Below are 12388 nucleotides of genomic sequence, written 5' to 3'. Positions count from 1 at the left end.
AACAAAAAAAAAGAACTGCATCGGAAAGAAAATCCGCGAGGGAAAAAAACGATACCTACAAAAAAATGGAAGAGATTAGTAAGTGAAAGAAAAAATGAGAAGTGAAAGAAAACCACACAAAGATACCAGGATACAGGAACGCGTCCGGTCGAAGTCTGGGGGGTCCATGATGAGTGTACGAGGGATCCAAGGACCACGTTCTGGCCACAGCAGACGAGCCAAGAGCGGGGACGAACGTCGGAACTGATGGCGGATGCCGCCCATGTGTGGTCTGCCGGGCGAGGTGTCGGATGAGCCTCGCGTCCGAGCCACTGCATGGGGGAGTCACCCGGCCGAGAGTCAGATCGAAGGCGGGAGGAGTCGCTCGAGGCGTCTAAACGTGAACTCGAGCCCGGGCGAAAGGTCGGACGACCTATTAATCGCGGGAGGATTCACGGCGGTATACCGGTGCTTAAGGCGAGGGCGAGCTGGAAGAATAAAAAAGGTTAGGAACAGTACACAAAATCTAAGTGCTCACCTGAGATGGAGACAAATACAGGCGCGGGGAAAGAAACGGGCTCCCAGTCCTGGAAGATAAAAAAAGGAGGTAAGTCCATTGAATATGGAAAATAAACAAAAAAAAAAGGAATACAAAAAATATATATATATGAAAAGACGCATGGAAAATCAAACCGGCATCCTAGGGTTAACACGTGGTGAACACGGATAAAGAGCAGAGTGACCACGAAAGCCGTTAGAGAGAGCATAAAACGGGTTGAGGCGAATATGAGAGCGCACAAAGAGAGACCGTAGGGAACATGGCGCCACGCACCGTTAGGTGGAACGCTCGGCACTGCAACGCAGGTATAAATGCAAGTGAGGGGAATAAAACAGCCACACAACGCACGTGGGAGGAATAAGATGAACGCAGTGATTAATTTTGTAAGCGAGCACAACGAGATTTTGCAGGAAGGTGGCTACGACGTCCCCACTCTCAGTCAGCGACGGGCGGAAATGCTCTCGCGACGAAACGAGGGGAGGGGGCGGAGTAGTTCACCGGAGCTGCAGCTGATGGCGTCGCCATTCGTGTCGCCGGCGCCCCCGGGGTGCGAGACGAGCACGCCGATCGTGTCCCCTGGAGGCAGCGACTCCGAAGATGTCGAGGTCGTGACGTGGACACAGGCACCCACACGCAAGGAGCAATTGAATTGGACACTCAGCTCAGCAGTTTACAGCTGCTGGCTGAGTCTCTGAGGCGCAAGAAGTCTACTCCGCGGGACTTGCAAGTGCCGAGTGCCTCATGTCCGCCGGCAGCAGAAAATCTTTCTCCGCCACTCCCTTAGTGCAGCAGTTGATTACGTTTGCTACTCCAAGGGCAACGATCGCTGCTGGTGATGCAGATTCGGGAGCCGAATGCGCCACTTTGGAGAGTATGCAGGTAGACATGTCTGTAGCATCCGTGTCCGTCGAGTCCGCACCCAACTCCTGAACTATCCCATCAGTTTCGCTCCCACCAGCTAATAGATGTCCAGGACCACCGGATACTGGCATCACAGGTACTAGGCCTGTGGTGCCAAAACCACTGGTGGGAGTCCCACCAAAGCGAAAAGTTGGTGTCTCGCGGCTAACCCCTTACCTCTCATCCAATGATGTAACCGCTTTTATACAAAGCAAAATAAAAGCCGTCGGCTTAAAGGTGGAAAAATTTAACTTTTCTTACGCCAGGGGATATCTTCCTTTAAGATAAGCGTCTCCCCGACTCAATGTGACACCATTTGTTCCGCCAAGTTTTGGCCGGAGTATTTGGTGGTTAAAGAGTTTAAGGCTAAGAAAAAGAATAGGCCCTCCATAACTCTTCATAGTTGTCAGACCAGTGCTCCATCTTTACCCTCATCTTCCACCTCAACTTCTACCCATCCAAAAAACTAACTTCCTCTCTTTTAGTTATCTACCAGAATGCTAGAGGCTTGCGTAGTAAGCTCAGCACTCTTTTTCTTGAGAGTCTCGCATTCTCGTCCCACTTTATTGTGTTTACCGCGACCTGGCTAAAGCCGGACATCCTTAGTTCCGAAGTTTTGGCAGGTCGGTACACAATTTTTAGAAATGACCGTTCGTCTAGACGTGGAGGTGGTGTCCTCATTGCAGTGGACTCAAACTTCACGTCGGAACATTTCGTGGTCCAGGCTCAACAAGACCTGGAATTCCTGTGCGTAAAACTGATTCTCCCAGGCTTTTCCATTTTCATTACTTGCTCGTATATTCCACCTTAATCGGATATCTTAATATACGAGCATTACCTGTCCGCTTCAAAAACTGTTTCTTCCTCACTATCAGATAAAGACCATATGATAGTTCTTGGTGATTTCAATTTGCCAGGTACTGTTTGGTCTTCGGTAAACGAGTCTAATAACCTTGTGCCCATGTCACGACATGACTTTATCGACGGCTTGCTAGACCTATCCCTGTCTCAAGTCAACCATGTGAAAAATTCCTTGGATCGATTGCTTGATCTGTGCTTTGTCTCGGATCCGACCATAGCGTTTTTAACCCGAGCCCTTCCGCTCACTATACCTGAAGACTCCTACCATCCTACACTCGAAGTGTCAGTCGATATTGGCCCTACCTTATTGGATCGAATGGGTAGGCTATCTGAACGTGTCCGCTGCTTTCGTAAAGCCGAGTTAACGAAGCTTAATAACCTTCTTCGGGATTTTGATTGGTCCGCTCTGTACTTTTGCACTGACGTTATGAAAGGCACAAACATTTTTTACAATGTAATTGACACATTTTTTGATTCTTGTGTCCCACTTTCTTGTTCGGTTAGATATGGAAAGCCTCCTGGCTTACCAAAGAGTTATCCAGTCTAAAAAACTTAAAATCAAGACTTTAAATAAAATTTCGGGAAGTTGGTTCTCCCACTTCTCTTTCTCGCTATGTAATATCTCGGCCAAATTTCTCCGTTCTTAACGCTCAATGCTATAAAAACCACCTATCTCGATGCAGGATACGATTTTCACAGTACCCTAAACAGTTTTACAGCTTCGTAAATACATAGTAAGCGTGGAACGTCCGCACATCCGTCCTCGCTATCATTTCTCAATATGTCAGCAAACAATGATCAGGCAATTGCCGATCTTTTTACCAAATTTTTCCAAAAAAAACTATTCTCATGAAAGTTACTCTGGTCAGCCTTATCCATATAGTTTACCAAGGTCGAATGGCATTTTCAGCCCTTGTTAAATGAAAGCTCACTGCTTCATGATCTTCGACTAGTTAAGCCGGTGTTTTCACCAGGTCCCGACGGAGTTCCCGGCTGTGTACTCAGGTACTGTGCCGACGCTCTGTGTGGACCCCTGCTTAAACTATTCACCCTATCCATTAACTCGTCATGCTTCTCCCCCATCTGGGAGGAATATTTTATTATTCCGCTCCATAAGAAAGGTAGCAAGTCTGATGCAAATAATTCTAGAGGTTGTTCTCAATGATCAGGCAATTGCCGATCTTTTTACCAAATGTCATTTACGCTATTCCCAAAATATTTCAAAAAATTGTAACTCCGCATTTGCAACATCTCTTATATCAAATCACTTATATCTCCGTCTCAGCACGGATTTATAAGGCGACGATCAACAACCACAAATGTATTAGAGTTTACCTCTTTTATCATTAAAGGCTTTCAAGGTAACTTGCAGACTCATGTCATTTACACTGATTTCAGCAAAGCATTCGATTCTGTAAACCATTCCCTTCTAGCACAAAAACTTTGAACTTTTAGGGTTTCCGCCTAATCTTTTGATATGGATTTCTAGCTACCTTCGTTCTAGGTCTCAAAGAGTCCTCTTAAAAAACTCCTTCTCTTCACCTTTTAAGGTTACTTCTGGAGTACCACAGGGCAGCCATCTAGGCCCCCTAATATTAATGATCTTATTAATTATCTGCCTTCAGTATTAACAAAATCTCGAGTACTCATCATGTATGCGGATGATGTGAAACACTGTGTCCAGTATAAGGACATTTCATCTCACTCTCGCTTGAAATCCGATCTCAATAACTTTCATTCATGGTGTTGTAACGAACCATGGATCCCATGGTTCGTCACAAGCAGATGACGCAGCCAACGCTACTCCCAGGTGAAGCGATCAACACCCAGCAAAAATGCAAACTCAGCACACGCCAAAAGACAGGAGACCAGCAGAAGGGGCTTACGCAATAAGCACCTAAAATAATATTAAATAAATAAATATTCCTAACAATATATATTCCCGAAGTGCCAACGAAATTCCTTTCCCACGGTACCGGTGCACACCGATCACCTTACCTGGGACATTGGACACTTGTTGGGAGGCGATTGCTTAGGTAACCCTCGATTACCGGGCAAAACCCCCACATGCGCAAGCCAGTCAGCAGTCTCCGACTCTCCTTACCGGGGATATTGGACACTGACTGCAGGGCTAATGATTAGGTAACCTTCTGTTACCGATCAGCCCGTCTGCACGCGCAGACTATAATTCGGCAATATATATTTATGTAAGAACCCTTCCCACATTCTGGAGTAGAAATAAGATATCTGTAAGACATTCATGGGAAAATCGAAGGCCGGCCGATCTATAAAAGGCACTGCCTTGCATGAAGAAAAGGGCAGTCCACCAGCCATCGTCGGAGGCAGTCAATCAGCCATCGCGAGAGTCAGTCAAATCACCATCCGCGTCGTAGTACAAGTAAACATAACATAACCGGGTAGCATAATCATACGGAAGAATACGGAAGAATAAAGAAAACCATTGAAAATTAAAAGAACCAAAAAAAGTGTTGTGATTTCTATTTCAGTTTCTGGCAAAGTTCCTGGTTTCCCGATAAAGTCCTCGTGAATTATAAATATCTTGTAATTCAGGACCCTGGACAGGCTGATGCATACCTCAGCCTGAAATAGGACATTACAAGTGGCGCCCGAGCAGGGACTTTAAAGGATTTTTCGTGGAAACTTCAAGAAAACCGAAATCAGGGACTTCGTGGATTAAAGACCCACTGCCATCAAAAAGAAAATTGAATCGATAACAATTCCGCGCACTTACATAGTCCGGGCGCGAAAACAAACGCGAAAGTATACGCAGTGCCGATCCTAAAAGTGCCGTTTAACAGTGACTCATTGCCAAAAATCAACAGAAATCAACATGGAACATCACGACGATGAACAACCAGAGGAGGCATACCCTGCGGGACACTTTTCCAACCCAGGGGTCAGCACCGGCTGGATCCACAAACTCCGTCGGGACGAAGTAGAAGTCCTCGCAGAAGAATTCGGATTCGGCAGCGAAGGAACGGTCGATGAACGCCGAAGGAAATTTGCCGCTCTAGTCGCCGGGCCACTCACGCAAGAAGCCTGGGTCCGCCTAGGAGAGTTCGAGAGGCACTATGCCAAGCCAGCTTCACGCTCTCGTTCCAAGTCACCACTGCCCACTACTCCTGGACCATCCGACACTCGCCTAATGGATCCTAAGACCGGACTACGAGTCCCCGCAGCCACCGAATACCGCACTCCTGCCGCCCCGTTTCCAAGGCCCCTAGCTACAGAGACCCACCCAGCACCCGTACCAAGGGTCTTGCCAGCGATCGACCGACCCATGGAAGGGCACCACTACAACCACGCTGCACCAATGGCGGAACGCATCCGAAAGTGGGGAATCCAGTTTGACGGCCAAGATGACCCTCTATCATTCATCGAACTGCTCGAAGAACGCGCGCTCTCGTATGGGGTGGACACAAACCATCTGCCGCGGGCCATGGCCGAACTTCTCACAGACCGTGCCAGTCGTTGGTTCCGCACCAGCCGCCTACAAAGTTCCTCATGGGAAAATTTCCGCCAGGAATTCTTAACGTTCTTCTTGCCACCACGGTATTTTGAACAATTGGAAGACCGGATCCGAGCCTGCAAGCAAGTGGCTGGGGAACTGTTCAAAGATTTCCTCATCGAGATACGTCTACTTATGCACCACGCTGGGTACGACGCAACCAAGGAGCTAACCAGGATCTACGACAACGCCCGCCCAGCCTACCAGATGTACGTGCGCCGCCACGAACTGCAGGACCTGTCACAGCTAACACTGCTGGCCACGGAATTTGAGAGTATTCAAGAGCGGACCATCCCGAGCACTCTCGCACCGCCACGACACACGCCCAGATACGCACGGCCGGCTACAGATCAGAGGAGCGGCGACTCCAATCAGACACCATTCCGGAAGCTCCATTGGGACTCGGCAGACTCACCAAGAAGACAGCCATCCAACCCAGTGAGTACGGCAAAGCCCGAGGTAGCACATCGCATGATTACGACCCCCATCGCCAACCCACGCGCAGCCTGTCACCGGTGTGGTGAAGCAGGGCATGCGGCATATGAATGCCAAAATCCCTCGATCCTGTTCTGTTGGGAATGTGGCAAGCGCGGCACCCGGACCATCGATTGCTGTCGCCAGAACACGTCGGGAAACGACTCGCGTCCTCGACTGACACGGGATCAGCCGGGAACGACGTCTGCCCGACCCACGAATAAAAACCCCGCTACACATGAACGAGAACCGGATAGTGGCAATGGTAACCATAGGAGGACAGGCAACGGAAGCCACCGTCGACACGGGGGCATCCCGAAGCTTTATCAGTGCAAACCTCGCCCGACAACTAGACAACAACACCAACCTACAAGATGCATGCGTCCGCATACGCCTGGCCGACGGCTCGGTCAGAGAGATCACCCAGATTCTACTGGCGCACATCAGACTGGATCAAAGAGAAGTTCAAATACCCCTCTTGGTCCTACCAAACATGTTGGATCAAGTTATCGTCGGCATGGACTTCCTATGCGCCATTGAAACAACGATCCAGTGCGGTACCACACTTCTACAATTACGAGATCAGTGCCACACACCACATATCCACACCGTTCCGACCAACAGAGTACAAGGCCACGAACCCCGACACCAGAAACTGAAGCCAACGGCGGCCGTCATACGTCCGCAACCTATTTATTTATTTACTTATTTCCTAGTGCGACAAGAAAGTTTCTTATAAATTAATGCACTAGTCACAAAACATGAAACGTTAAAGGAAATTAATTCTTTGTTTGGGTGTTAGTCGATATGATTAACCTACTTAGCCTATTTATATTTTTATGTTAATTTTTGATTTTTTATTTATTTAATTTGTAGTTTTATTATATTTATTTTGCTATTACTGTTTTTATTATTTTTACTTATATTACTATTAATAGTTTTTTAAGTATAAATTTAATTTTTCCCTATATTGCGATGCACTACTAATTTTCTTTAGGTTTTGTGGTAGCTGATTCCACAGACGAATAGCATGTATAAAAAATTGCCGCTCGGAACAGCCAAGCTTGTAACGAATATTAATAATATTGTTGGTTCTTGCAGACACACCAAAACGCAGCTTTTCATATAAATAGCTCGGTTCTCCTGTATAAACGATTTTATGCAACATTATTAAAGTTCTGTAGTCTTTCCAAGTTTCAAACTTCATCTGATTGATGCTGTCAGCCAAACTGGATATGTGTTCACCCCTCTTAACATTGAAGACATATCTAGCTACATTATTGTATGCCACTTTTAGTCTGTGCTGAGATGCCCTATCACAATTTCCAAAAATTTCAATACCATAACACAGCGTGGGTATAAGATATGTTTTGGCTATTAAGAGTCTGAGTTGTTTTGGCAAAAATTGCTGAGTCAAGGAAAGTTGTCTTATTATACCATACGTTTTACCGGCTGCCTTGGTTACTTGGTCACTCCAGGACAATGTCTTGTTTATGGTGATTCCAAGATTAACAGATCCACATATTCAATTAGCGTGTTATTTATTGATAATTTAGGCAGATTTTCCGTGCTCAGCAACCTTTTATATATAATAATACATTTAGATTTGACAGGGTTTAGCGACAATCCATTACAGTTGGCCCATTTACTAACGTTCGACAGTTCAACATTACACAACAATACACACTCATTTATTCTGCTTAACGGACAACTAACATACATTTGGACATCATCGGCATACATATGAACTTTACACTTGGATCCCAACAAGTTCGGCACCCAGCCACGCCAACATGACACCCATACAAACCTCAGCGAACACACGACCACGACCTACCCCAACGAACAAAACGACCGAGATCGCCACGAAGAACACGACACCCAGCCCAGCCCCAGCAGAGGCAAAGCGCCGGCCCACGAACATGAAGCCGAAACCAACAACACGAAACAACAATCAAGCAAACGGGAAAACGAGTCCCACGGTCACTACGGAGCAACCGCGTCCTAGGCCAACCACAGGGGACACATACCCCAAAAAAAACAACGAGAATCTCACCCACGAGACAAGCACTAACGCACTGGAACCCGGCGCTCGACACAGGAAGCCCAGGTCCAAGTCCAGCAACAGAGCATGTAAGTACCCTCTCCTCCCAGGAGAAAGTGAACATAGAAACACCCTCAGAGACGACAATCAGCCCTGAACCAAGACAACAACATCGACACCGACAACGGCAGCAACAGATCAACAGCCCAGCAACAAGGGAAACAGCCACGCTGACCCCACCCTGGTCGGGGCCCATAATTGAACTGATATCCACAGAGCCCTTCAACGCGGGCCCGGAAACCAGTACGATGGCCCCACGATACACCGACCGCAGCCCTGTCGTACCCACGGCCGACGCCACACCGATCCTCGCCCACACAATGGAGTACCTTTCGCGTACTGACATGATTTTTAGCGTCATGCACCGAGCCATGCCTAGAGCCATGTCCGAGATCTTCGTCGCCCATACAAGTCGTTGTTGTGATACCAGAGGCGTCATCGCGACTCACCTGTTCACGTACCAGTCTGGCTTTAGTATAACACGAGTACTACACCCGGCGTACCAAAACATCGTACCCATGGTCGACACCACACCCATCGTCGCCCACCTAAGCGACTACCAACGGAGGATCGAAACGCACAGCTCCTTCGACACAACCCTCTTACCCGAAGACCCCAGCCAGCCATTTGACTCCGAAGCCGCCGATCGAACCGAACATGAGCCCGAACCAGTCCCGGAGCCGTGGCCGCCGGACTTGGCCCCCACAGACCCAAGCATCCGTCGCCCAAACAAGCCATTGGTCCAACAAAAGAGACATCGTCGAGACCAGCTAGTTCATGCACCAGTCTGGAGACAATACCACCCAAGTGTTCCGCCAGAGCTACAAAACTACTCTACCCACGTCCAACGCCTCCCCGATCATCGCCCACATAAGCGATTACCACCGGAGCATCGATCCGTCAAGCACATTTGACAAACCCATCCTTCCGGAAAACCCGAATCAAACCTTTGACCCCGGAGCCACCGAACCCACCGAAGACGACCCAGAACTACCGACGGATCCTTGGCCACCCGACATAGCCCCGCAGATTCGAGAATGCCTGGACAAATAACGACCAAAGAAAACCGCCGAGAAAACCATCGTCATATGGGATAATCGACCCACCAAGCACCAACTACACCAACTACAAAGCACCCAGAACAGCAGAAAGGCCACGATCACAACCGCAGTAGAAAATATAACGTTACCGACGCCACGCTAAAGTGACGAGACTAACAGCGACGAATCCGGAGACCGGCACAAGCCAAAGGACAGGATAACCCGGAAAAAGGCGAACCTCAGCACCCGCCAAGCGACGCCACAAATCTCTCCATCACCCACCCGGAAGAAAGGGGGGGGGGTGTAACGAACCATGGATCCCATGGTTCGTCACAAGCAGATGACGCAGCCAACGCTACTCCCAGGTGAAGCGATCAACACCCAGCAAAAATGCAAACTCAGCACACGCCAAAAGACAGGAGACCAGCAGAAGGGGCTTACGCAATAAGTACCTAAAATAATATTGAATAAATAAATATTCCTAACAATATATATTCCCGAAGTGCCAACGAAATTCCTTTCCCATGGTACCGGTGCACACCGATCACCTTACCTGGGACATTGGACACTTGTTGGGAGGCGATTGCTTAGGTAACCCTCGATTACCGGGCAAAACCCCCACATGCGCAAGCCAGTCAGCAGTCTCCGACTCTCCTTACCGGGGATATTGGACACTGACTGCAGGGCTAATGATTAGGTAACCTTCTGTTATTGATCAGCCCGTCTGCACGCGCAGACTATAATTCGGCAATATATATTTATGTAAGAACCCTTCCCACATTCTGGAGTAGAAATAAGATATCTGTAAGACATTCATGGGAAAATCGAAGGCCGGCCGATCTATAAAAGGCACTGCCTTGCATGAAGAAAAGGGCAGTCCACCAGCCATCGTCGGAGGCAGTCAATCAGCCATCGCGAGAGTCAGTCAAATCACCATCCGCGTCGTAGTACAAGTAAACATAACATAACCGGGTAGCATAATCATACGGAAGAATACGGAAGAATAAAGAAAACCATTGAAAATTAAAAGAACCAAAAAAAGTGATTTCTATTTCAGTTTCTGGCAAAGTTCCTGGTTTCCCGATAAAGTCCTCGTGAATTATAAATATCTTGTAATTCAGGACCCTGGACAGGCTGATGCATACCTCAGCCTGAAATAGGACATTACAGTGTTGTGCAAATATGTTACACCTAAATGCCTCGAAATGTAAAGTAATGACATTTCATCGCTCCAGCTCCTTTTTGGCTCTTTTGCTCTGCGTGGCCTAAACTGGCATGCAGGTGTGAGACTGCCATCCTACTCTCGTAGATTGCTTTTAATAAACCTTTCAACCTTAGTTAGTCGTAGATTTGGTGTGCTTTTTATGCACAACCTGATCACATCATTTGATGTAAATAGCCCTGACTTCTTGAGCCGCATAAACTGTAAGATTCCTATAAGATCTACTAGAAACTTTATTCCGTTGTTCCTTCCGCTTTGTAGATCAAATTATTCCTTGCACGAACCTTTTAGGGTCCTATGCTCGAACTCCAACTCCCTCTATCATATAATATCCACCACAAATTCCCTTCCTCTTCTTAAATCATTAATACTAACATACCTCTCCTATAATTAGTATTATTTCTTAGCTATCTTTGCATGTTTAGCTCTTTGAGTTGTGTTTAGTTCTAATTTTCCTCGAATTTTAGTCTAACAACTATCTTTCCTCCATGCTCGCGATCGGTTCGGTAATACGCGTCGTGCTGCAGCGCCCCTCGGTTGGTTGGGCTAGAGGAGGGGTTAAACTAGCAAACTAGCAAAACTAGTTAAACTAGCAAAAAAAAAAATTAAATAAATTATTTTACATTTCTTGAGCTGATAGCACGAAAAGTTAACAAAGGCTAGTAAAAACATTGAAAAATTAAACTTAAACTAATAGAACTGTTTTTCTATTCATTTTTTAAATTCGTTTTAATCATGAAATGCAGGTACGGCCATTGCAAGCGTCTGCATCCATTCTGGGAGCAGCTGGCGGAGATAATGAATGTCGAAGACCCGAAGGTGATCACTGCAAATGTGGACTGCACCAAACACAAGGCACTGTGTGCTGAACACGAGGTGACCGGCTATCCCACGCTGCATCTTTTTAAGCTCGGCGATACGGAGTCGGTGAAGTTCAACGGCACCCGCGACCTTCCCGCTATCACGGACTTCATAAACCCCGAGCTGAACTCCGAAGTGGAGCAGGCCGAGGAGACGCTGAAGGAGAACGGAGAAGGCACCGTGCCCGTGGCCAATCAACATTTGGGCAAGGTGGTGGATCTCACCGAGGACACCTTTGCCAAGCACGTGTCCAGCGGCAATCACTTTGTCAAGTTCTTTGACCCATGGTGCAGTTTCCCCATTTGAAAATAGGGAAAATTGCTCCGTTAAATATTAAAATATTTAATTAAATGCATATACAAGGGAGCGTGGCTTGGGTAATGTAAAATTTACGTGTTTATACCTTATGAATGTGTTTGCTAATTGTTAGCAAGCTAGAATTTGATACAAAGAATATATTGAATATATATCAACATCTCTGCAGCGTTCTATAATGGCCGACTGCGAAGGGCCATTTAGTTAGCAAGGGTTGGAATGAAAAATAACTAATATATAAAACTGTGCCACGTTTTCCTGGCGTGAGTGTGAACGAAATCCACAGATTCATATTGATAGTTGCCTATCGAGAGCGTGTGTGGACTGAGATAACAGCTGATACACAGCTCAGGAATATATGGCTTACAATTATTCCTGAAGTGAATGGTGCAAGATGTAGGCAAAAACTGTCCGCAAAACTAAAAAGAGAGATGAAAATTATTCTTTTTTTTTTTGCAACAATATATGCCGCCACCAACACAATCACTTCATCATCAGAGTGCATTTTTTTTTCTTTTTTAATATTAACAGAATTTTATAGTTG

The 12388-nt window shown here is 46.7% G+C and overlaps 1 protein-coding gene across 1 annotated transcript; it reads left to right on the top strand.

Annotated features, from left to right (window-relative positions):
• Nucleotides 1–11403: 11403 nt before the first annotated feature.
• LOC121404962 (thioredoxin domain-containing protein 5 homolog) lies at nucleotides 11404–11835 on the top strand. Its single transcript, XM_041595385.1, has one exon. It carries the CDS (start codon nucleotides 11404–11406, stop codon nucleotides 11833–11835), a length of 432 nt encoding a protein of 143 aa, XP_041451319.1.
• The last annotated feature ends 553 nt before the right edge of the window (nucleotides 11836–12388 follow it).

This window comes from Drosophila obscura, unplaced genomic scaffold (genome assembly GCF_018151105.1).
Source record: "Drosophila obscura isolate BZ-5 IFL unplaced genomic scaffold, ASM1815110v1 contig_58, whole genome shotgun sequence".
Lineage (NCBI taxonomy): Eukaryota > Metazoa > Arthropoda > Insecta > Diptera > Drosophilidae > Drosophila > Drosophila obscura.
The sequence above is the reverse complement of the archived record's forward strand: the minus strand, read 5'-3'. Positions and strand labels throughout refer to the sequence as shown.